The sequence below is a fragment of the Patagioenas fasciata genome, chromosome 8, assembly GCF_037038585.1.
Source record: "Patagioenas fasciata isolate bPatFas1 chromosome 8, bPatFas1.hap1, whole genome shotgun sequence".
NCBI classification, from domain to species: Eukaryota; Metazoa; Chordata; class Aves; order Columbiformes; family Columbidae; genus Patagioenas; species Patagioenas fasciata.
In genome coordinates, this window is record NC_092527.1 from 40,552,317 (window position 1) to 40,578,863 (window position 26,547).

At 41.8% G+C, this 26,547-nt stretch overlaps 1 protein-coding gene across 2 annotated transcripts in view; it reads left to right on the top strand.

The window, feature by feature from the left end:
• DOCK1 (dedicator of cytokinesis 1) overlaps nt 1–26,547 on the top strand; it is a 277,211-nt gene that overhangs the window by 245,532 nt on the left and 5,132 nt on the right. For both annotated transcript variants that reach the window (XM_065843012.2, XM_065843013.2), the window contains exons 47-51: nt 4,676–4,813; nt 8,039–8,184; nt 12,487–12,685; nt 15,865–16,018; nt 19,543–19,688. In XM_065843012.2, coding sequence (XP_065699084.1) covers nt 4,676–4,813; nt 8,039–8,184; nt 12,487–12,685; nt 15,865–16,018; nt 19,543–19,688 — 783 coding nt within the window. The remainder of the gene's footprint in view (nt 1–4,675; nt 4,814–8,038; nt 8,185–12,486; nt 12,686–15,864; nt 16,019–19,542; nt 19,689–26,547) is intronic.

Here is a 26,547-nt window from a genome sequence, read left to right on the forward strand (position 1 = left end):
TAATATTACCATTGGAAAATAGGTATGGCAGCTAATTACACTGGATTTCAATTATTCAGTGGTTTTAAATACATAATTTCCCATCAGTATTGTAGTTCCAAAACAATAGCATCCAGAAAAATAGAAAGGAGTGATCAAAAACTGTTTTTATATATGATTTTTTTTTCACTGAAATGTCCAGCTGTTTCAGAATGGAAATCAAGGCTTTTAAATTACCTTAGAGGTTTGTCGAGGGTTTAGATTGCAGGGTGGCAATAAAACCCTGGCAGATGTATTGTTAACCTCCTCTACCCCCTTCCCACTCAGCACAGGCGATCGGGAGGGAAAGAAGGACAGAGAGGAGAGAGTTGGAAACATTAAAGATGTTTTACTAATGCTACTGATAAGAAAAGAGAAAATAATACAAAATATACAAAACCAATCTTGAAAGTCTCAGCAACTGCAGAGCCAGCACCCAAAGTCCTGGACTGGACTCTGCAGCCAACCGGAGCTGGATTCAGTCTCTCACTAGGCCTGGGTTTGCAGGGATGACTCGCAAGTCCTCTCCTAATGTTGGCCATAAACAAAAGGGAAAAAAAAGGGACGAGATCCTCGTGATCTCCCACTTTTATATGAAGTATTCACGTGAACAGGATGTTATACACAGTTGGTCAGTTTCTTGGTCACCTGTTTCTCGTTGCCCCTCTCACAAGGTGTGAATCTGTCCTTATCAATAACCTCGCATTCCATTGCTATGTTTACCAAACCATGGATCTGGTTTTCCAGGAAAATGCAGCTGATATGAAGCTTTAGCTGACAGGCAAATTCACTAAAAGAAAAAACTCGTTTTTAACAAAACCAGGACAAGGTTTCACAAACATTTAGCATATCCTAAGCCTTCAACCTCCTCTCGGATGACTTGGGGGGAGCCGAGCGCCGGTGTCGGGAGGGAGCTGGTGCTGGAACTCCGGAGGTTGAGGCAGAGATTGAATTCATCACAGCTCGACAGTGATGGAAACCAACAATGAGTTTTCATTCTTCAATAATGTGGGGCTTGGAGTTTTGTAATCACACAGAGATTTGCTTTGTGCTGTATAAATCAATCTGGATATATGAAATAGTAGCCTGACAATCATATTATCGGCTGACTAGTTAAATTTATTATTGTTTTTTTTCTATCCCCTTACCTTACCTTTTTCTCCGTTGTGCTGGGCAATTCATGCTCTTCAGGATATTATCCCTTTATAATTCCAGTGAACTTTAAGTATACTGCTTTTTTTCCTATTATTTTTTGAGTTCAATATCATTAGTAAAGCCACGTCAATTTTTGCCAATCTTAGTGTTTTTTCAACTTAAAAAAAACATTTCCATGCAACTACGTCATTCAAAGCTGATTTTTTTTTTTTTAAACATGAAGATAATGAAATGATTGATTGAAATTATGGTAATAAAATGAATGACTGATGGCATTAATCACTTTGCATTTAGCAAATGTATTTACAGCATACCAAAACTAGTGCGTTACATAAAAATCTTGTGCTACTTCTACATAGCTGAAGGAGCTCTAGCATGCAGAACTAAGTTTTTACAATCGTATTTTATGATATCATTATTATGAAAGATTTTATTTTAAGATTTGTATTAATTTTCATAATTCAAATGTATGTAGCTTTTTCATTCTTTTCAGCCAAGCAGATCAAGATCTTAAAAAAAAAAAAAAAATGAAATAAAAATTGGGGAATAACTTTAGGTTTCAGTGGAACTATAACATTTTAAAATCAACAAAGATTAGATTTATGGAATAAGTGCATATTGAGCTGGTTTCCTTTGTCATTCAGCTCATTTGTTTCTAGTTCAGCTGATTACGTTACCTCTACTTCTTCCTTCACCTCTCCAAAAGTATCTTTAGAAATCAAGCCGTAAGCAAAGCCACCTGTTGCTCCAGAGCCGAAGGAGCTGGCAGTACCATGAACATGGCAAAATTGTGTCTCCGCATTCTACAAAGACACAAGTAGGTTTAAAATTCATTGTCACTCATCACCAAATTTCCCCATGTCCATGTCTGGAGAGAAGATGTAGGAAGAATTTGGAAGTTTGTAGAAGGAGAAGCAGAAAAGGTAGAACAGTCTGAAGGTACTTTCTTTCTGTAGTTGATAAAGATTTAAAAGATTAAGTCATCTTAATAGAATCGTAGAATGGTTTGGGTTGGGACCTTCGTGCTCCCCCAGTGCCACCCCTGCCTTGAGCAGGGACATCTTCACCAGCTCAGGTTGCTCAGAGCCCCGTCCAGCCTGGTCTTTGTTCTTTCTTAGACAAGGACTTCAAAATATCCCAACTCAGAAATCTTGCTGAAGTTTTGTAGCAAAACAACGGGAAGTTTCTTCTTCTATGATTTCTGATCTTGATGTTGGTTCCTCCTGTTCCTTGATCTCTTACCTCAACAGTTCCTGTCCCAGGAGGCCACCAGGTGCTCACGTTCTCCCACCCCATCCCAGCAGATTTGCCCATCAACCCTCCTATTACTTTTCTTCTCCGAGTGCCAGAAGCGTGTTGGAGGACTCTGGAATATACCACCAGTGACACCCTCCTTAGCACCTTCACTTTGGGGCACAGAAGGAAGCACCCAGATTTATTTCTTGTTCTTCCTGAGTGGGACATTTCCCTGCAAAAAATGTCATTTACTTCATACAACTTGATTTCCTAACTTGTGGCTGCTCCCTAGGACAGGCTCATCAGTGCATTTTCTGAAGCTTCAGACCCCACATGTACTTCTTCTTGGTTATTTGACTTTTTTAAAAACAATTCATTTAAAAAGTCAGCAGGTTGTATTAAATAAATGAGCCAAGTGACCGCTTATCCCTGAAAATTAGAAGGATCACAATGTGGCTTGATACTTGTGAAAATTCGGAAATTCATTTAATTATTCAGAGAAGGGAAAAATTCTGATTTCAGTGTTAAATTCTTGTAGGGGGCGAATCCACGTGGCTTCAAATATAAGTGGTTACAATAAAGAATTCTGTCATTATTCTTTTCTTTGTGGTCTTTCAGAAGAAACTGTTCATTTAAATATTGCCAAGTCACAGAGAAACATCTTGATAAGATTTCTTGAATTTCTTCATCTGTAATTCATCTATGTATTTAATATTCTCCTTAATAATAAAGCTACTCATTCTGATTGCTGCTCAGTCTTATTAGAAAAATCTGGTTTTAATCAGTATTATGATTTAATTATGAATTATTAAGAAGAGGCCTCTTAGCTTGATTGCTGCAGAGAATATCTAAGGTAGAACCAGAGCCCTGTGTGGGCTGAAACCGACCTGGAACAGGAAATATTTTTCCTAAGCTGGAGGTAGAAAACTCTAATGGTACATCTGGATAGCTGTGGGGATGGAAATGTCTCTCTTAAACCATTTTAAAAGGTCAGCTACACCTCCACACTATGAGCTAATTATATAATCCTGCGTTGGCATGGATATTTTGAAGATAAATGATTATTTTCAGCTACAGAAGAGAATTAATTTATTTTTTTTTCCTCTTCTGTTTTGTGCCCAGAGAAAATATTTTTTCCAAGGAGAAATGTATAGTGTGTAAAACTATATGTTTTATTAATAGGTATCGCTCTGCAATAGATATGTATGCTGCTCATTTGCAGTTTAGAAATAGCATTTATTAATGAAAACGTAAAAGTATTTTCTCCTTCAAAGTTTCATTCTCATGGAATGGGAGAGGGGTTGGTATTAATAACCCGATGTGAGAGTCATCATTCATCAGTTTGCCGTTTTAAAATACAGCGTGTGTGGGGGGCTGAGAGTTTAACATCACAGGAATATTTGTGCTTTCTGATAAATTCAGCTGTACCTCCACTATGCAATTACTGGGCAGAACTATAGGTGGATTGATTTTAAAGGACTTTGGTTAATAGAGAAGAAAGGAAATAATGTATAACAGATTTTTAGGTCCTTTTTTACTGTGTTGTGCTTTATATATGATGAGTGGTGGTGATAATGGTGATAAATTTCCCTTTCCCTTCCCTTCCCTTCCCTTCCCCTTCCCCTTCCTTTCTCTTTCCCTCTTTCCCTCTTTCCCTCTTTCCCTCTTTCCCTCTTTCCCTCTTTCCCTCTTTCCCTCTTTCCCTCTTTCCCTCTTTCCCTCTTTCCCTCTTTCCCTCTTTCCCTCTCCCTTCCCCTTTCCCTTTCTCTCTTTCCATCTCTCTCTTTCCCTCTTTCCCCCTTCCACTTCCCCTTTCCCTTTCTTTTTTTCCTCTTTTCCCCTTCCCCTTTCCCTTCCCCTTCCCCTTCTCTTTCCCTTTCCCCTTCCATTTCCCTTTCTTTTCCTCTTTTCCTCTTTCCTTTTACTTCCCTTCTCTTCTTTTTCTTCTTTCTTCTTTCTTCTTTCTTCTTTCTTCTTTCTTCTTTCTTCTTTCTTCTTTCTTCTTTCTTCTTTCTTCTTTCTTCTTTCTTCTTTCTTCTTTCTTCTTTCTTCTTTCTTCTTTCTTCTTTCTTCTTTCTTCTTTTTCTTCTTTCTTCTTTCTCCTCCTCTCCTCCTCCTCTTCTCTCCTCCTCTCGTCTTCTCCTCCTCTTCTTCTTCATTGTTCCATGAGATCTTCCACTCCTCTTGCGATACCCGCGGGAGTCTTGCCCTGTCCCTTCACTGGGCAGGACTGGTTGGGCTGCAGCAGCGTTCCTGTGTTTTCCAGATCCCGTTCCTGGCCGAAGGCATCCGGCTCCACGGGGAGAAGGTGACGGATGCTCTGCGGCCGTTCCACGAGCGCATGGAGGCTTGTTTCAGGCAGCTCAAAGACAAAGTGGAGAAGCAGTATGGGGTCCGAGCTGTTGTAAGTCACCCGCTAACTTGATGCTTCCCAAATACGTGGAATTTCTGTAAATTCCGAGCAACTTTGTATTTCTGTGTTATAATTTTCACCGTTGAAGAAAGCAGTGTTGAATTATTGAATTACTAAATACGGAGCAGATTCTATAAGAGGTATTCAGAAAAGCTTGGGACTTTCATTTTCCAGCATGGGAGCAATTTCTGAATTGCCTGAATCTATTCCCTGAAAGTCAAGGTAGTTCTTCAGCATTCCATTTTTAAGGAATTTAATTTGAAATAATAATAATAATAATAATAATGATAATAATAATAATAACGTGTAATTCTTTTTGGGATGTGAGGGCTGTGCTGCTCTCCAGGTGTATGCAGCCTTATGTACTCCAGCATCATCCTAAATGTAGGCACGTGATAAATAGATATCTAGATATTAGATATTTGATAATAGTTATTTAATTTGATTGAGTAGTGCTGGACTTCATGCTTCTGTCATTCCAACGGGTTTTTTTCAGTTGCTGCTTCATCTTTAAGGCACAGCCAAGAATTTGGTGACATTTCCCATGGGGGTTTTGCTCTACTTTTAATTTGAGTGTTGCGCATTGGGGAGGAAGACCAAAAAGCCAGCATACAACTTTGTAACTGAGAATATAATTGACAATTCAGTGGAAATCCACGGGTGTTGGGTGCTGTTATATTAATCAGCTTTTAAAATTATTTAAGGACCAAAGATGCAAGTGGTTAGAGTTGCTCTAGGACAGACTATGCGGAGACAATGTCTTAATAATATATTGAGGGCTGCCGGGGTGAGTTTTATCTCTGTCTCCTGGTAGTCCTGTCAGCACTGTTGTAAACACGCTATAATTTTTAGGTTTATTTCTGAAACGACAGCAGCACATGAGACTTGCATATGCAATACATATCCTCTCACTGCTCCAGAAAATAAATCATGTATGTTTATCAGGAAAGGACCGTTTGTCCTCTAACGCAGAGGCAGCCAATGTACCATGTCTGTGCGGCCAAGGTGACCTGGCTCATAGTCTCTCCTCTCTTACAAACCCATATCTTGGCAGGGGGACACCCCACGCACCCCGCTAAGGAGGCGTCCTGTTGTGTTTTATGACAGACCTTCCTTCAGCGATTCATTTCCACTTGTGTCTATAGCGACGTCTTCTTCTTTTTAAATGGGAATACTGAGATCTTATGTGGGACGTGCCAGCCTTTGTAGAATCATAGAATCATTTCGGTTGGGAGAGCACCTCAAGATCATTGAGTCCAACCATAACCCACCCCTGGCACTGCCCCGTGTCCCTGAGAACCTCATGTCCGTCTGTCCAACCCTCCAGGGATGGTGACTCCAGCACTGCCCTGGGCAGCCTGTTCCAATGGCCCACAGCCCTTTGGGGAAGAAATTGTTCCCCACATCCAACCTCAACCTCCCCTGGCGCAACTTGAGGCCGTTTCCTCTGCTCCTGGCGCTTGTTCCTGGGGAGCAGAGCCCGACCCCCCTGGCTCCAAGCTCCTTTCAGGCAGTTCAGAGATCAGAAGGTCTCCCCTCAGCTCCTGTTCTCCAGCTGAACCCCCCAGTGTCCTTGGTGTCCTTCTACGTGGTGTTCGGTTTGTAGTCCTTCAATTCCCATCTTGCTATTATATTTAGGAAGAGAGAAGTTCAAATAGTAATTTATTCCCAAGGAGAACAGAAATAATTGACATTAATGATACTTGCATGTCAGTCACTTCAATAATATACATTTACATCATTGGGGAGATGACTGGAAAGTCATACGCAGCTGGTGTTATCTTCCTAATTTCACTCTACCCACCAGTAAGAATTGTCAGGATTGATGGAGTTTTATCGCTTCTGTCTTCCTTGTACAAGGCCAATTTACCAGTAGCTGACAGGGTGGAAAATATACCTGTAATTAAACAGCATGAGATTCTTATTTGTTGACTGAAAGAGTTCAATTATTTTACGCATATATCATTTATTAATGACTAACGAAGCTTGTATAAATATTCAGAAGTCTGAAATTGTCTGAAACAAAAAAATATCTTTCATCTATTTTCTTCTTAACCTACGTGACACTCTGTAAATTGACTTTCTTGACATAAAGTTCTTCTTAGTGGTGTTTTTTTTTAATTTTGTTTTTTTAAAAACCCCATTTCGTTCAAATATACTGACAGGGCACTCACTTCCATTTCAGAGATGGATTAAAATAAAAAAGTTACTTGTAAAAAGCTCCATTTTAAAGCCCAGATGTAAAAGAAAAAAAATGTTAATTCCATTGAATCAAATGAATTATTGGAATACATTTAAAGTTTTACACATTTCCTCTTAGTGCTTTAAGTGGAAATTCTTTAGAATTGTTTTCTTTCTTGTTAAACATGATGTATAATTGGACGGTATAAAATTCCACATGGAAGTCTTGAATCTGGGCAGGAACAACCCCAGGTTCCAGTATAAGTTGGGAATGACCTATTAGAGAGCAGTGTAGGGGAAAGGGACCTGGGGGTCCTGGGGACAGCAGGGTGACCATGAACCAGCACTGGGCCCTTGTGGCCAGGAAGGCCAATGGTACCTGGGTTGGGTTAGAAGGGGGTGGTCAGTAGGTCAGAGAGGTTCTCCTGCCCCTCTGCTCTGCCCTGGGGAGACCACACCTGGAATATTGTGTCCAGTTGTGGCCCCTCAGCTCCAGAAGGACAGGGAACTGCTGGAGAGAGTCCAGCGCAGCCACCAAGATGCTGAAGGGAGTGGAGCATCTCCCGTGTGAGGAGAGGCTGAGGGAGCTGGGGCTCTGGAGCTGGAGAAGAGGAGACTGAGGGGGGACTCATTCATGGGGATCAATATGGAAAGGGGGAGTGTCAGGAGGATGGAGCCAGGCTCTTCTCGGTGACAACCAGTGACAGGACAAGGGGCAATGGGTACGAACTGGAACACAGGAGGTTCCACTTAAATTTGAGAAGAAACTTGTTCCTGGTGAGGGTGGCAGAGCCTGGCCCAGGCTGCCCAGGGAGGTTGTGGAGTCTCCTTCTCTGCAGACATTCAAACCCGCCTGGACCCCTTCCTGTGGAACCTCAGCTGGGTGTTCCTGCTCCATGGGGGGATTGCACTGGATGAGCTTTCCAGGTCCCTTCCGACCCCTGACATTCTGGGATTCTATGTGAATAAAAGCCATCAAACTTTTCCCCATATGACCTACATTGTGATTTAAGATCTCACGTTTCCTTATTGCAGCTTTCAAGCCTGGATGACAGACGGGGCAGTCGGCCACGCTCCATGGTGAGATCCTTCACCATGCCGTCATCTTCGCGACCCCTCTCCGTGGCGTCGGTGTCTTCCATCTCCTCCGACAGCACACCTTCCCGGCCTGGCTCCGATGGGTGAGTCAGAAACACTCATTTGGGGCTCATCTCCACAAATCTCACCATTTGGTGGGCACATCTGTAGGTTTTGAGGGTTGTCACCACTCCACTCCGGGTCTCGGTGTTTTTCCTTCCAATCCTACTGAGTCCTGTGTGACAGCACGACATTTGTTTGAGCTCATATACAGCTGCGGGGTTTTTCATCTGGGTCTTTTCCCAGTGTATTTTTATCCAGATTTGGTTCATCATAATACCCCACAAACACGAACATTAATGTGACACAACTAGTGTAGGGTTGGGATGGCACTTTCAAGTGCAACCGTAATATTGGCTAAAAAAAACCCAACCTATACAGACATTTATCTCAAGATACATTCCTTGTCCTTTTTTTTTAACTAAAGTAATTATAATGCTCTTCTCACTCCTCTTTAAAGCAGAGGGAAACAAACCCCCCTAAGCTTTTAAACAAAAACCTCCAAACAAACAGGAGATAAATTATCCCCTTTTAAAATATTGCAAGTGTGGTAGTTGAGAAGGCAAAGTCGGTGATCACACGTGTTCTGCTGGCCCCGTCACAGTTAACAGGTGGATTTTGGGAGAAGGAAGGGATTAGCTAACGGCTCAGTCATTTCTTCTCCCTTTTGCTGCCAGAGGAAAAGCTGCTTATGGCAAGATTGTACTTTAAGACTTATCAAGATATTTCACATGAGAACGGGGAATTCTGTCGATAAACCCCATCTCACAGTCGCATCCCTCGAAAGAACAAAATCACCAGTTTTCTTTCTGGGGCTTCCATGCAGCCTCAGAAGTCCCTTTTCTCCCTCTTCCTCCCCCCAGGCATTCCCATAATCCAGAAATTCAATATTTGACCAAGGCGGCAGTTTTTTAAAAGCCTCCAGAAGGGCCGCTGATGTAGGGAGATGTGCTGCAAACATTTGTGTCCCTTGTGCACCTTCAGAGCGAGTTATTACCTGACTAGAGAGTAAAAGCATCAAGTAAAATTACATACAGCACCTAAGGACCAGCGTGATGCTTACCTTGGTTACCAACAGTTTATGTACCATGGGGAAGAACAGCAAACAGAGCACAATTCAGCTCTCTTTACGTTACACTCTGTGCTGAGTCATGTTGATGGAAATGTAGGACAGCAGAGACAATAACGCATTTTGACCAATTCATCCGCAAATATAATGAGCAACTATCATCACTGAGAAGACCTGGAAAAAAGCTCATTTGCTTGATCAGTGGAGCCGGAGAAGAAAAATCATCAGATGTAAATAACATAATGAAAAACCTCAGAAATAAATCATGTGGGTGGTTTGTCACTACTAACTTGGAAGAAGATCACCCATGAACCTACTATAGTTCCTTGGGTTTATGGTCTGTTGTCCTCTCCTGCTTCCTATTTTCCCACTCTTCATCTGTTAATTCTGAGATTAGAGAGAAAAACAATTAAAATGGAGCTGACAGACTGTCTTGCCCAGATCAGTTGATTTGTATTTTACACCATCTCTCAGCTTCTGCTTTAGAGCTTTTAAACAGTAAAAACTCAAAGCAGACATTGACATAGGATGTCTTTTACAACTCCCAACTCTGTGTATAAATAAAACACCGACTTTAAAAAAGGACCTGGGGTTTATTCACTGCTTAAAATGGGACTTAGAAGTACAAATGTGAGCACTTAGAAGCAGTGGCTGGGAGCGGGGAAGTCCCCGTGTGATTTGCCATCTGTTATAAGTCCTAATGTACTTCACGGAGGAGCATGGCACACTAGCGCATTTTATCACTGATATATTGCATACAAATAACTAATAGCAGTAATAACAGTAATGCCTAGAAGCAAAGCAATTAATAATTGTCAGAATGGCGATTCCTCTTGGAAACTTGCATTCACCACCCTCCGGCTCAGCAGAGCCCAGAAGAAGCGGATAAAATACGCTATTTAGGTGGCTAAAACACGTGGCGTTGGGAGAGCTCTCTTCTGGTCTGGGCTTTGCCGCTGATGGGCTTTGTGGCCCTGGGCAAGTCCTTGTTGCCCTTTTTCCCTGTCTGTAAAATGGGATGAGAAAAGCTTGCAGTTTTGTCTCTCAACCCGTGTGATTTTTAGCTTTGGTTGTGAGGGTAATGGTGCAGGGGCTGTTGCAGCGGGGACTGATTTGAGCATCTTTCATCATCATCATCATCATCAAATGACGTCACATAGGCTGAAAACTGAAGGACCTTTAGGGCTTCAAACAACAACAACAAAATAATTTTGGATGTTGCTGCTAATGGAGATGATTAGGATTAGAATCAATGAATGGTTTGGGTTGGAAGGGACCTTAAAGATCATCTGGTCCAGCCCCCCTGCCATGGGCAGGAACACCGACCACTAGACCAGGTTGCTCAGAGCCCCGTTCAACCTGACCTTGAACATTTCCAGGGTTGGGACATCCACAGCTTCTCTGGGCAGCTTGTTCCAGCGTTTCATCACTGTCACAGTGAAGAATTTCCTCCTTATATCTAATCTAAACCTACCATCTTCCAGTTTAAAGCCATCACCCCTTGTCCTATCACAACAGGCCCTGCTAAAAAGTCTGTCCCATCTTTCTCATAGGCCCTTTTAGATACTGAAAGGCTGCAATAAGGTCTCCCTGGAGCCTTCCCCAGGCTGAACACCCCAACTCTCAACCTGTCTCCATAGGAGAGTTGCTCCAGCCCTTGATCATCTTCATGGCCTCCTCTGGACTTGCTCCAACAGGTCCATGTCCTTCTTATGTTGAGGGTCCCAGAGGTGGACACAGAACTGCAGGTGGGGTCTCACCAGGGTGAGCAGAGCAGGAGAATCCCCTCCCCTGACCTGCTGGTCACACTTTGGATGCAGCCCAGGACACAGTTGGTCTTCTGGGCCGTGAACACACATTGATGGGTGATGTTGACCTTCTCATCAACCAACACCCCAAGTCCTTCTCCTCAGGGCTGCAACTTCACTGCAAATTGAGATATGAACCCCATGGTATTTCACAGCAAAGATTATGGCCTGTAGGTTCGTGTGTCACTATGAAAGAGTAAATGCTTTTCCAATGCTAAAAAGTCAACTGGTTTCTTTGTCTGGGGATTTTTGGTTTAGTTTTGGTTTCGTAATGTGGTGATTTGAGACCTTCTCTTCAAATCTGTCAGTGTAATTTGAACTAGGGTATGATTTTAGTTAGTCCTGGACTGTACAAATGGCAGAGCTGATGGAACAGTGCATCAGCCTTGCCCATATTCAAACACCTGAAGCATTCCATGGGGGAAAATACACCGGCTTTTTGGAAACCAACCTTTCCCTTAGTTATTGTCTGCCTGATTTTTCATTCCCCCTTACCTGAGTGTGCTCGAAGGGAGTGGAGCTGTGGGGCTGAGTGCACACTCATATGGATACGTTATGGATATCTTATATCTTATATCTTATATCTCATATATCTCATATCTCATATCTTATATCTCATATCTTAAATCTTATATCTCATATCTCATATCTCATATCTTATATCATATCTTATATCTTAATCTCGTCATGCATGCAAAACCAAACATACACACAGGGTGTTATTATGGGCAGGAATGGTGCGTGTGTCTGTGATTAAACCCCTACCTCATGCTTTTGTGCAATGTATAGGTGTTTCCTTTGCGTTAAGAGTGATGTTTGCTTTTTTCCGTGAAAAGGTACTTTTGATGAGTCACAAGGATTAGAAAGCACTTTGTGTTGTACGTGTTCAACGCAAAATCACGACACCTCTGCAGTTTCTCAGCTGTTATTCCTTCTCTGGATGATAAATACGTCTTCTTTGTCTACCAAAAAACAAAAATCCCAGGAGGAATTTGCCCTCTTGACTATTTTTTAAAGCCACTGTAGATATATAACTGTTCCCACGGTGCAGAGGGTGGGGGTGACATTTCTTTAACACAATGTATAGTATAGTGTATAGTGCTGATTTCCACTGGAGTTTCCAGGCGCCTGCTGGTGCCCCAGCATCAATAGTGGGAGTACTGAACAAGAAACTCATTTCTATGTAAACCACATACAGTGAAACGGGAGTTTGTGTAGCTGTAAGCCAGTAAATTTACTACAGAGCAGGGAAATACGCAGTGCTGGTTCTTCAGCAGCTCTGCAGTAAATTTTATTCTAAGACAATTATGATTGTTATGACCTTCTGCCCCCTCCTTTTCTCTCTAATTAGTTTTCCTGGATTAGCAGAGCATCGTTAACTCAAGTGAGACTTTGGGAAATATGTAAATGAAAATGAGGTGTTTTGAAAATAGTGTTTTATTGATCTAAGCGACAACATTTTTCTTCAGGTTTGTGCTGGAGCCCCTCTTGCCAAAAAAGATGCATTCCAGGTCTCAAGATAAATTGGACAAGGATGACCTAGATAAAGATAAGAAAGAAAAGAAGAAGGAGAAAAGGAACAGCAAGCATCAAGAGATATTTGATAAAGATTTTAAATCTACTGATATTTCTCTGCAGCAATCTGAAGCAGTGATCCTTTCAGAAACGGTAACTTTATTAGCAAGTGATGCTTTATCTAATTCTGAGCAGTGTTCTTTCTCTTTTTAAAGGAAAAGGTTGAATTTTTTGAGTCGGTTTATTTTCAGACCAAAAATAACTCTTAAGGGAAAACGCTCCGATGTTAATATGTGATAATGAATCAAAAATACAGATTTTATTTACAGTGTGAAAAACCATTGGACCTTGTATGAAGATCTTAACCAAAAGCTACATATGACTATTTGACACAAGGAACAGATGGTATATCCTAAGTAAAATAAACTCCACCATTTCAGCAGCCTTTTGAATTTATGGTTCCCAGTAGATCGCGATGGGTTTTCTCGTATTTCAGCTGACTACTGCAAGACACTGCTGGTGGAAGTGTTACAAGGTCACTCCGTGCATGGCAATTACGTCTTCTTGAAAGGCTATTTTGAGCAGAAAATCATAAGCAGTTCCACTGCTGGCTGCGTGTAAGAATATTAACTACGGGACATATCTCTCTTAAGCTCTCTCTTCTTGGCATATATTTAATTCACTGAAACGGTCCTAAAGGCTTAGGTAACTTGAGAGGTTTTAGCTCGGGAATGGGAAGCGGGGTGGTTTTAAGCTGGAGCAGGGAGGCCGTGAACAAACTGTAACCTCCAAATCTCTGCCCAGACACCTGTTTGGAGGCCAAGAGTTTAAAACTTGCCCTCCAGAAATAAATGTGATGTTCTTTTAGAGATTTGTGCGAGTGCTTGTAGGAACAACTTGTAACTCAGCAGAGTCGTTTGTTGGTGGCTGTGTCGTTTACGTTGGACTTTTAAAGCAAATTTTTGTCTGACCTGTGATGAAAAGATCCTGTAAGTCTTTCAGTTTGGGATTTGTAGCAGAATATTACTTAGACCTTCAGCCACAGTCTCTCTGTTTTCTGGATTTGCTCCTTATTTTCCATCCAGAAATGACTTAATCTCTCAGATGCATCTTCTGACTTCTTGGAAGATCAAAGTTGTTTTGTCTGGTGTGGCCTTAGGCCCAGTATTAGCTCAGCAAAAGCTCAGATTAAAATCCATTCTGTTCGTCCCAGGTTTTTCACCCCAACTCCTTTGAAGCCGGTGAGTTTTTCCATTGACTTCAGTAACTTTTGGGTCAGCCCTAGTTTGGTGCAAATGCATTGAACTCTGCACATTGCAGCAGTCGTATTTTGCCTAAGCCTGAGCATGGCGATGGCATCTCCCGGGTCCCCAGAGGAGCAGCAGAGCTTGGAGGAAAGAGCATCAGCCACAGAAGAAGAAAATTGTATTTCAGGGCAGCAAATGAATCATCATGGAAGAACGTGGGAAGCGTATAAAACTGCAGAATTATTTCCTGGAGCTTGTACATTTTCTTTCAAAAGGAGCATTCAGAGGCCACTTTGTTTAGTTGTATGGCTTAGATACTTTTTTCCAAATTTCACTGTTGCCATAATGAATTTATTGACTGATCAAAACCTGCACCCTCATTACAGAGATCCTGTGCTCCTATGATCTTATCAGAAGAGAAATTAAGCACTTTGGTATGTGAAGAAGATCAGTAAAGTCTTTATAGTGTTCTAGAGATTTTTATCTCAAGTATCACATAAACTTCTTTAACATAAATTGTCATTGTTAGTTGTTCGATTCCATGAGCTGATAGCAAACCTAACACTGAAGCCAAGTATTTAACAGACCACCCAAAAGCTCGAGTTAGAAATCAGAACAACAGGCTGTGCGTTTGATTGATTTAGTGGCGTCTAACATCACTCACTATTGATCTTGTTTTCGTTAGACCAAAAATAAATTAGCAATGGGTTCATTATGAATTAGTGGTCTCCAAAGGGTTCATACTCCCTAGCAGAGCTGTGATTTATATGAAGCTTTGAGAAGAGGACCAAGCTTGTCAATCGCAGAAGTTAAAATTCATTTGATGTAAGTAGCTACAGACCAGGTTAACTTGGGAACTTGAATCTAGTTTTTGGTTTTTCTCTTGATTCTGCCATTGCAGCTTTCCCAATCAATAATTGTATTTTCCTTACTTGTTTTTTTTTAATAATAATATGCCTCTGAGAAAGTCATTACCACGTTTATCCATTCTACTAAAAGCAGGCTTTAAAAGATCTGGGAAGAACAAAACTTGGGAATATTTAGGACTTGGATTTTAGTATCGGGCAAATTTCAGGTTACCCTGAGGTCTTGATGAACTTCCAAAACAATTTGCATACTTTATGGCCATTCATTTCTCATAGAAGGGTCTCAGACGGAGCCTTTGATGCAAACACTCTTAGGGTTTGTTTTCTGAAAATAGAAGGAAGCGCTCATACCTCATTTTAGATTTCTCCTTCACAACATACATTGTGAAATGGCAAAATTCTCCAAAAAAGTGTGAATTGCTGCTGGCATTTTGCGTTTTGTCCTAATGCAGCACCTTGGCTGCTCTTCCCGTCTCGACTTCAGGCTGCTGCTCCATTTCCTGTGATCTCCTGCAAATAAAAAACCCCTTTCTCAGCTGTGATTACTGGAAATATGGGGATGGGTAACAAACACCAGAGCTCAGAATTAGGGTCAGTAAAAGGAGGCACCATAAGTTGCCCATTGGATTAAAATATCATTTCAGGGTTTCTGATGGAAAACTTAAATGGACCGTGAAGCAACCAGAGCAGAACAATACGGATATTTCAGTGAATTAAATATAAGCTCAAGCATGCACCATCAAGAAGGTGTTTCTGGACAGCTGATGACTTCATCAGAAGAGAGACTGACTGTGCAGACAATTAAAGAAATAAATTGTAAAAGGAATGTAGAGCCCTCTGAGAAGAAAAGGCTGTGAATGCTGTATAATTTTATGTAAGGATCTAGACTTGTTCAACTGTTATTAAGCAAGTGTTTGGGGAGTTGGCTCTGCTTTGCAGACAAATGTGCCAGGCTACAGGAAAGCGTGTGGATTGAGCCTCGTTGGGATTTCTGGGAAGAAGGGAAGAATATTTGGAGCTCCGAAATGTGGCATTAAATCAGAAGTGTTGGGTGTTATCATTGCACGCTCGTTGTTCGGGAGGCCATGGGGAAAAGGTAGCATTCCCAAGGTTTGCCGCTGGGTAACAATATATTAATACATTCCTTTGCTGTCTCACCGGTGTTTGCTTGTGCTGGTGCTGTGCCACAGTGGTTTTCCCTGGTTTTGTCCTTGTGCAGATCAGCCCGCTGCGACCACAAAGGCCGAAAAGCCAAGTCATCAACGTCATGTCCAGTGAAAGACGTTTCTCCGTCTCCCCGTCACCCCCCAGCTCCCAAGGGACGCCGCCCCCCATAACTCCACGGACAAAGCTGTCCTTCAGCATACAGTCCAGTAAGTCTTTACGTTTAATTACATTTTATTTATATCTTGTATTTTATGCAGAATAACCAGTGGGGAGATGGGTTCCCCAAGCGTTGCGTTACACCTTGATTTGCATTCTTGGAGTTGGTCATTCTGCTGTCACCTCTTGACATCACGATCCTTGCATTTGCCAGCAAAAGTTATTTCAACATGTTACAAAAACAAGCAAAATTAGGCTGGAGATGAGAAAGCAATTCTGTGCAGAGAGAGTGGTCAGCATTGGAATGGCTGCCCAGGGAGGTGCTGGACTCACCGGCCCTGGAGGTCTTGAAACTGAGATTGGCCATGGCACTGAGTGCCATGATCTGGTCAATGGACTGGAGTTGGACCAAGGGTTGGACTGGATGATCTCTGAGGGCTTTTCCAACCCAGTCCATTCTGTGATTCAGTGAAAATTCTTGCATTGAAAAAGTTTCGTTTCTTTTCCTTTCCAAGTAACCATTAAAAATTACTTGGGTATATTGTAGCTGTCAAAAACTAGTGTTGTGCTTGACGCTATGTTGCATTGAGGGTATTTTGGAGCATAAAGGCTGAAAAAATAATCTTTCGATATAATTATACCTTAGAAGAACTTGTATTTGCTGTGTAGTGAGTACAAGCCGGAACAGAAAAACAAGTCAGTCTTTTCAATGTAGTTTTTGTTTGACATTGACATCTATCCCTCAGTTCTTCTGGAAAATAAAGTATATTTGCCTCCATCTCCAGGAAAACCTATTGCAAAATAGGGTGCAATACAACACCTATTTCTTCTACAGTGCTGTTTTCCAAAAGCTCTGATTGAGAGGTTTCAGTTGTGCATGTGACCCAAAAAATACAATCTTTTTGATACATGTACCCAAATGCTAGTGCAATAGTGAAGAGTTTGGTGTTAGTAAAGAGGAAAATGGATGATCAGTTTTGATATAAAAATAGTGTTTGATCAACATCAATTTGTTTCATTTACTTCTTTTGATACTCGGAAGCTTTTCCCTTCAATCGTGGTTTGGAAAACTCTTGTTGCCAATTGCAGGCGCGTGTCCTGTGAGCAGGAACGTGTTCATTCCACCAGTCTGCACCGATAGAATCGTCTTCCCAAAGGAATGTGGATTAGTTTTAATGGTTTGAAAGTGTTGGTTGCAGACATGGAAGAGGGATAAGCAAGTGCAAATCAGCGCAGCGCTTCCTTTGCATAGTCAGGCACCTAAAACAAGTATTTTGGTAACTGTGGACTCTCTCCTTTCTTTACAACTCAATAGCCAAAAACTACCAGTATGCTAAAAAAAAAGGAATATAGAGAAGTAGAGTATCTGTGCTTCTGCAAAAAATGCACTTTGAATTGGGTTGTTTCTTATTTTTTTGTTTTGTTTTTGTATCTGAAACTATCATGTTTTTTTCTGAGAATATTTAGGTGTATATACTGGAGATTTATATTATAGAAAATAGGTTCAGCTTGGTACAAAATCCACAGGACATGTCTGTGATAGTTTGAGGAATTGTAGTGATAAATTTCTTTAGGAATTCCAAGGATGAAGTAGTTGCTTGGGTGCCCAAATTGTCTAAAAGCAGTTAATGGGTTACTGGGCAATACTGCCTGCTTGTTAGCTGGCGCTTTAGGAGAATGGAGTGTGAGGTTTGGTCATTAGGTTGAGATGAAAATACAAGTTGTCTGACTGATCTCAGAGACGTTTTCAGTGCCAGAAGGGAATGAGCAGTACAGACCACACTATAAAACACCTTGAGTAACGATAGCAAAGCAGAAATGATGAGGAATTATTTGTATAGCGACGGAGTCGGTGAAGAATATTCCAGCTGAATCGAGCAGGAGAAAATTAATAGATCTGTAACAAATAGATCCTGGTGAAGCAGGACTGAAAATTACTGAGGTTTGTGTTGTGACTCCTGGACTTCATTAAACCAGGTGAGAGATTAGTTAAACACCTCAAATATTTTTCATTTTCTTTCTAGAACGTTGTTGTTCTACTAAATAGTTCATTACACTGAATGTAAATATGTAGTTAATGTGTATTATTCGTGTGGATGGAAATATCCTGCTCGTATTTACAGGGATTTATTGCTGCCTTACAAAAGACATCTACATGTAATGGCCATTAGTATACACTGTAATATCGTGTAAGATATGAAGTGGTCAGCGCGGTTAAATTCAGCTCCTCAAAGGCTGTAAGACTAAATTTCTAATGCTTAATTATGAACAGGGAAGTGACGCTGCGCATGTTTAGTTATAAATGTTTTCCATGTATATGTTTTTATGGCAAGAGCTTAGCAGAAGTAGATTCTCATGGAGGTATCTAAAAGATCGTATTGTGGATGGTTTGGGAATGGAGAAATCCTTTATGGGTAGGAAAGGAAGGATGAAAAACAGGAGCAATGGAAAAAGTGATGAGAAGTTCAGGTCCTGGAGGACAAACAGCAATTTCAGTCGATGTAGAAGAAGCCACTGAAAGTCTGAAGTCCCAGGATGGAGAAATGTTCTTCTTCCTGGCATAACTGAAAGTTCAAGTGAAAGGATGGCGTGTAAAATGACAGTTTTCAGTGACAAATCAATGCAGCCACCTTGCAGTTAGATTGTGTTAGTGAGAGGCCATTGTAGAGAATAAAAGGACACATTTTGTAAGGTATCGATAGGAACCTTGCACTAAAAATATCTGCATAAACAAGTCCTCCATTCGTTTCACAAATCACCCCAGTAAAATAGAAATCACCTTTTTTCATTTCCTAAATGAAAACACTTCCCTAGTTTATCAAAAATAAATTAAGTTTCTTATCTGGTAGAGCTCACAGTGGGTTTTGCCAGTGTTCAAATGAGTGAATTACCCTGAAAAACACCGTGGGTGGATTTCTACACAAAAACCTACGTATCACTCAGGCCTCAATAAACTTTATTGTCCCTCAGGCTATTCACCTTTCCAGCACATACCTGGTAGGATTTATCTGCTCAGAAAAGGGAACTTTCTACCCAGCAAACAGTAATAATAAACATTTTGTACTTTCTCATGCATGATTTTATTTACTCAACAGCTAATGACTGCTCATTTATTACAGTTACCTGGAGTTTTAAAGTTTTTGAGAGAGATGTAGTTAATTACAGGCTTTCATTTGTGAATTTTATTAGAAAGGAGCTTTTATTTTACTGGGGAAAGGTAAATAAAGCTTAGCCCGATTGTATTTTCTTAGCGCGCTTTCCGGAGCTTCTATTGTATATTAATGTACAAGGTGTAAACGCAGAGCTCACAGCTGAGAAAATTATATTTGCTAAGCTGTGAGTATTTTGAGTGCATCCTAAAAATTCACCCAGTGCAGCTCCATTGATGCAGGGGTGGGTGAATTATTCTGCTTCGCTTTAAAATCCCTCACCAGATGATGCAGATAATTATAAAGGAAGATGATATTGCACGTGCAGCATTCCCGTGGTATCGTCAACATAAGGATTGGCGCCGTCTGGGTCTTCGGGTTCAATTCAGCCACTGAAATTGTTGACGCCGTGTTGGTTTTTGCAGATCTGGAGCTGAACGGCACGTCCAGCTCCGACATCCCTGACGTTCCTCCTCCCCTGCCCCTCAAAGGCAGCACGGCCGACTATGGGAACCTGATGGAAAGTCAAGACTTGATCAGCCCGACGACCTCCCCCCCTGCCCATCAAAGGGTGAGTTCTCTCACTAACGATAATTTCCCACAGTTTTCTTCATGTTTCTATTTTACACGGTGCTCGGCAAGGTGGAATCCAGAGGTTTCTGCCACTGGAACGTGAGGGAACGTCATTGCTCATGGGGACCAACCTGTCAGGAGGTTGGATTCATTCTGGTGGACAAGACAAAGCAAAATGATATCAGCTGTGTTGGTAACGGAACTTAAACCTACAGGATACGTTCTAAGCAGCAAATTAGATTTAATAGCCTTTCAATCCTGTCTCAGGAAAGGAAATCAAACGTGTACCCGATGTCTTTCGACGTTTAATCGCCACTTGTTGCCCAGAGGCAAACACGCGTGTCCCCTTTGCGGGAAGGAGCTCAGAAATGCTCTTCATCATCAACAAGCTTTGCAGCTTTCTGAAGAAAATACGCTTTTTCAACTTTCTTTCTTGTATCCTGGAAACTTTTACAAATAATTTGGTCCTTTTCTTTAAAGCAGCACTTTTGAGAAGGGCCAATTATTTTCTTTTTGAAGCAAAAAATATGTTTAAAGAGGATTTTATTTCCTTTGAAATGTGTAACTTTGGCCAAACTGTTATTTTGTGGAGAAATTCTCAGCAGTAATGATTCTTTTTGTTTGCAGAGGTATCTTCCAGGATTTCTCTGAAGTTCATTATTCATATGAAATTCTGTTGAGTAATTTGCTTTTCCGTAACTTCCATGGTTAGAGAAAGCATCTCTAATCTCAGCAGGCAGGCAGGAATTCAGTGTTAACTTTGGGAATGGTTTTGTTTAACAGACTATCACAGTGCACAAAGTACACAAGTCTGGCTTCTTCCAGGGTTGAAATAGCAACTGTGTTATTGTAGGAATTCAGTATTTTCGTGATAAATGGGAAAAAAGAAAAGGATAAAGAAGTGACTTCAGGAATGAGGATAGTGTTTATTCAAAACACAATGTTTTACTCCTATGCATACATTGAAAAATTCTCTATTCCCACCATCTCTTCCATATTTCTTCCCAATAGCTGGATGGTTTTAGTGAATATTTTGACTATGTTTTCTTGTGAGCCCTTTTCTTCTAATTTCCATTGGACTATACTGCACTGTTACCCATTTCCCTGGCTCCTCTCTTGGGGACCAGCTCTGGCTTAACCCAAATACAAACCTCCAAGTGGAAAATTGCAGAACGTGCAGGAGGGCTGCTGGGAATTTTGATGAGGGATCCATCTTCATGAAGAAAGCCAAGAAATTCAAATTAGGTTTCAAATTTCTTGAACTTTGGGTAAATTCTTGAACTCCAGGGTAATAAATACATTTTCTTTATGATATGCTATAAGTTTTAGGTCATAGTAGTAGCTCAGGATTGCTGATGTGAGTTCAGTTCTTAGCTAAAAAGCATTAAACAATGAGATGATAAAACACATGGTGAGAAATAAAATCCCAATAGCCAGGTTGCATTTCCCTTCCTTGTGAGGTTGTTTGAAGGGGTTTCCACGCAGCAGATAAATGTGAGACATTTAATGAACTACTTGCAAATGCCACCGGGCGGTGATGGTTGGAGCCCAGACCTGAAGGCAACTCCAGTTCCAGCCTTGGTCTCATTGCTGTTGAAGATGTGACCACATCATTAAATGGAAGTTCATTAAAATAGTAGCTATATGCTCCTTTGTGTTTTTTGCAAAGTTTCATTCAGATTCAGATCTTACTACATTTTCTCTTCACAGCCTTCACCCCTCAGACTCTCTTTTTTGTTTAATGTATTTTATGATTATAGAAATGAGACGCGTTGTTCAACACCAAGTGTTGGAAGACCTCAAGATTCCAGTGTACCTTAGAAATGCAGTCAAATATAATCAACATTTTCTTTAGCATCTGTATTTTCTAAACTTTCTGAGACAAGTGAATATAGTTTCAAAGCCTAAAAAATTGATCTAAAGCAGATTTGTCATAAAGCCACATGTATTAGTCTTAGAATTAATTTAAGGAAGGGCTTGTAGTCTTATAACAATCACTCTGTGCATTTATTTCATCAGGCTTGTAGGAGGGAAGCTGTTAAAGAACATAAAGAAAATGAGTAGTGCTGGGAATGAAAGATCAGATGGGTAAATTCTTATTACTGCTGTGATTAAATTCCATTCCACAGTTTTTAATGCCTTGTGTTTCATGGGTCAAATACCTACATGCTTCTTCACTTGATAATTCTCTGCCTAGTAAACTGATCATCTTTTAAATTACACACGCTTTGTAGTTGGGAAGAAAAATCAGTAAAAAATGTAGATAAGATTATCTTAGTAGCTTTCAGACTGGAAATACCTCCTTGTGTGAGAAGTTATTACGTGGTTCACCCTGTCTTGCAGTCAGTTGAGAAACCCCAAAAAAGTGCTGTAGTGAACCAAAAGACATCCCGTGATAAATGCAGCAAATACTTCAAATCAAACTGCGAGCAACAGTGTCATTTAGCGTCTGACGCTGTCACATTATGAGGAGTCCAGTGTTAACTTGGTCTGCCTTAAGTCTTTTATCCCGGTGATCGTCTAATTATGATTTTCTGATTGTCGTCTTATTCATTAACTGTGATACCCTTATATATATTTTCTTCCACTGTATGATTTGTTCTGCTAAAGATGTTCATAATAATATATGGAACATAAAAAAAAAGAAGTCTGCAACTCCTGCAAGGATTATTATTCCATCAAGGGATTCCTTTAGGCACTTCTCGTTCTTTATGGGTTCATCCGTATACCCTTGCATACAAATCAACCGCCTGCTTAGTATTCACAGCGAGAAGGGAAACTCAAAATAGACAGAGGAGCACTTACATTTATAATATCGGCGATAACACTTACTGAGCATCACATAATGGTTTGGATGAGAAGGTCTGGATCGGTCTGGTGTAGCTGCAGAACTTGGCAAGGACGAGAGAGCAAAGGCTGAAGCGGTGGGTGATGCGAGGAGATTCGGATGGTTATTCAGATGTAATGGAAGTGTTTGCACAGAAGGAAAAATCCGGGGGATATTTTATGTGTTGGGATGCAGTGCTCACCATTATCTCTTAAGTTAGCAACGGGGAGACAGAATTGACCGTAAAACCTTCAGCAAAAGTGCTGTGCTGATGTGGGCAAAGAGTTGAGGGTAGAAACCCAGCTGAAACTACGGAGGGGGCAGGTAATGAGGGAACGCTGCCAGTTTTCTTTCTCTGATGTTATTTCTCAGGAGAAATCCCCTTCATTCCCAAAGTGCTTCGTGCAGCCCCTGGGCCCATCTCCCCAAGCTGGGGCTGATGAGGATCTGAGCATCCTGGTGCCACCTCCCTGGGACCCCCCAGCACAGGTTTGGTGACGAAGGGCTCACCCCAGCTCCCTCCCCACAGCAGCATCGTCCCATGGAGAGGCTGGAAAATGTGAAATTGGAAAAAGTGCATTATTAATCCATTACATTAAATTTAAAAGTCGACTTTGTGGGCTGCATTCGCTCGCTAAATGGAAATAAATGTCTCCTCTTCTGCCTAATAGTCCAGAGTTATAAAAAACAGACTCTCCCACCAAAGGCTTTCCGTGATGCCTAGAAGTATAGAACGTGCCCAAAAGAAAAGTTGTTAAAATTTGGGTTTTATTTACGATCTGATCATTATTTTTGCCTGCTGGAGATGGGAAGCAGTGCAAGCCCTTCCTCCAGTGCAAAGTCTGGGCTGGGCTGGGCTTTGGTGGGTTAAGCTTTTGCCGAGCCAAGAGTTTCTACAAAGCTCACAGTCACTTTTTAATAAGTCTCCAAATCAATGTGCTGCCACTGCTTATTACAGGATTTTGAGTGAAAAATGTGTTCTGCTGCCGTCTGCCCGGAGATGTAGATCCCATGATGTGTCCCTGAGCAGCACCCGTGATTTTGTTTCGGAAGGGGCTGTGTCGCTGCCCTCAGCACCACACAGGATCACGGCGGGTTGTGCTCTGGCCGGTCGGTAACGCGTTCCTTTATCGCTCTCGCAGGGCCCAGGCTTTCAGTAAGAAATACAGGTTCAGTCTGGAGCCTAAACCTAATTCCGAGGGCATTGCTCATAACTCCTGAGCTCTGTTTATGTACGGACCGGAGCAGAAAAACAGCGCTTTTTGAAAATCGAGTTAGCCAGCATCTGGAATACTGATAGCCTCCGCATGCAGAAATGTGGTTCAACGGAGGGAAAATTGCATTAGTTGTGATTTAACACAGCTGGTACCCACCAGCAGCGAGGGGGGCAGACCTCTGCTAGGCCCCCATACACCATCTTTCCCCCCGGGAGCATCGTCCCTCCAGGGATGGATGTTCCTCCATCGGCAGAGCACATCCTCACAAAAACAAAACCAATCTGAGTTGTTGATTCAATGCAGTTTGATGTTCCCTGTTTTGAGGGACCTTTCATGTTGCCCCAAGAGGGGGTGGGAGTACACAAAGGGCACCTCTGCAGAAGACCTCTTAAAATTATGGAATCATAGAATCACTTTGGTTGGAAGAGACAGTCAAGATCATCGAGTCCAACTGTAGGACTACCCCATGTCCCTGAGAACCTCGTCTGTGTGTCTGTTCAACCCCTCCAGGGATCACAGAATCACAGAGTATCAGGGGTTGGAAGGGACCTGGAAAGCTCACCCAGTGCAATCCCCCCATGGAGCAGGAACACCCAGCTGAGGTTCCACAGGAAGGTGTCCAGGCGGGTTTGAATGTCTGCAGAGAAGGAGACTCCACAACCTCCCTGGGCAGCCTGGGCCAGGCTCTGCCACCCTCACCATGAAGAAGTTTCTGCTCAAATTTAAGTGGAACCTCCTATGTTCTGGTTTGAACCCATTGCCCCTTGTCCTGTCACTGGTTGTCACCCAGAAGAGCCTGGCTCCATCCTCCTGACACTGCCCCTTTCCATATTGATCCCCAGGAATGAGTCCCCCCTCAGTCTCCTCTTCTCCAGCTCCAGAGCCCCAGCTCCCTCAGCCTTTCCTCACACGGGAGATGCTCCACTCCCTTCAGCATCTTGGTGGCTGCGCTGGACTCTCTCCAGCAGTTCCCTGTCCTTCTGGAACTGAGGGGCCACAACTGGACACAATATTCCAGCTGTGGTCTCCCCAGGGCAGAGTAGAGGGGCAGGAGAACCTCTCTGACCTACTGACCACCCCCTTCTAACCCACCCCAGTATGCGACTCCAGCACTGCCCTGGGCAGCCTGTTCCAATGCCCCACAGCCCTTTGGGGAAGAAATTGTTCCCCAGATCCAACCTCAACCTCCCCTGGCGCAACTTGAGGCCGTTTCCTCTGCTCCTGGCGCTTGTTCCTGGGGAGCAGAGCCCGACCCCCTGGCTCCAAGCTCCTTTCAGGCAGTTCAGAGATCAGAAGGTCTTCCCTCAGCTCCTGTTCTCCAGCTGAACCCCCCAGGTCCCTCAGCCCCATCACACTTGTCTTCTCTTCCTAAGTTCACTCCAGCAAGGGCAGCTCATGGCTGCCTTACAAAGTCAAATGAAGCTCTAATAGATAAGTATGGCAACAGGGTTTGAACAGTCATTTCACAGCAGTTACCTGCGGTCTTTTCCACACAACTTTGCTCCCTGGGTCAAACGGCCGATTAGCTTAAACTGTCTATAATTTGGTTCAAATTAACGGAGTTGGGTTGATCTCTCCATCAGTGCATTACCGCCCCTTCAGAACAGGAGCGTTATTCCTCCACGAGCTCACATTATGTGTTATTTTTCATTGCAGATATTAAATAAGCAAGTTGGTGCTCGTCAGGCAATTCGGCTCCATTCTAAAAATCACGCGAGAAGGAGCAATTCAAATCTCAGCATTTGGAAGCGTTTGCACAGCCCTGTGTAATTGATAGCCCTGTATACGTCTCATTTCGACTGCTTCTGACCTAATTAGATCTGTTAATCCTTCAAACTAAAGTGGTTTTGATTGGATCCCCATAGCTTGTCGTACTTATGACCATTTCATTTCAAAGAAAAACAATTACACAGGAAGGAATCCCTTACAGTGTCACAAGGACCATTTGTTTGTGATCAGATTTTATTTGATTTTTTGGTTGTTTTTTAATAGCTTTTTCTGATTAAAAAAGAATTCTTATATCTTATTTTGCTTCTTCACAGAATGAATAAAAATATGCATTTTTTTAATCTTCTTCCATTTATTTTTCTTGCATCCTGAACATGGATAATGTAGTGTATGTTATATCTCTAAGAGAATGGAGACAAATGTTTTTAAACCCGATTCTTTTCTGTGCGAGGGAAAAAACCGAACAAATGGGAGCAATTTTGTGTTTGAAGCAGAAGGAACAGATTGCTTCTGTGGTGCAGATGTGCCTTTTACATAAGGTTTCTGCTTCCCCCGAGGTGCCCGTGAGTCAAGGATTCTGCCCAAAATAGGTCTGAGTGAACCAGCAGACTCTCTCGTTATGGCAGGAAATAAAAGCACGCTTCAGGTTCACAATTAACCACTGAAATATCAACATGAACTCTGCAAAGCAGTTCTTAATTAAATATAAAATCAAGGGAAAGTCTGGTTAGTATGTCAAAGTAAGTTTCTAAGGGGAAACATAGCAAAGAATGAACTTCATAAGCCTAATAATGTTTTTCTGAGCGTGATATTAAAGGGAGAAGGAAAGTGTGTTTGGATTTGTTGCTGTGCTGGAATAACAGGGAGTGATGGTTGGATCTGGAGTTTCACCAGTTCCATATTGGCACCTTTTGTCCTGCTGATTTCTCAATAATTTTGCCCCGACGAGCGTTACATGTCCGACTTAATATATTCATTGGTAGCTTATTATTTAAATGAGCGTGCACTAAATCTATCCAGCTTTTTAATGGAAATTGTAAATTCAATTATAATAATTACCTACCTATCTCTGTTATTTCTTTCTG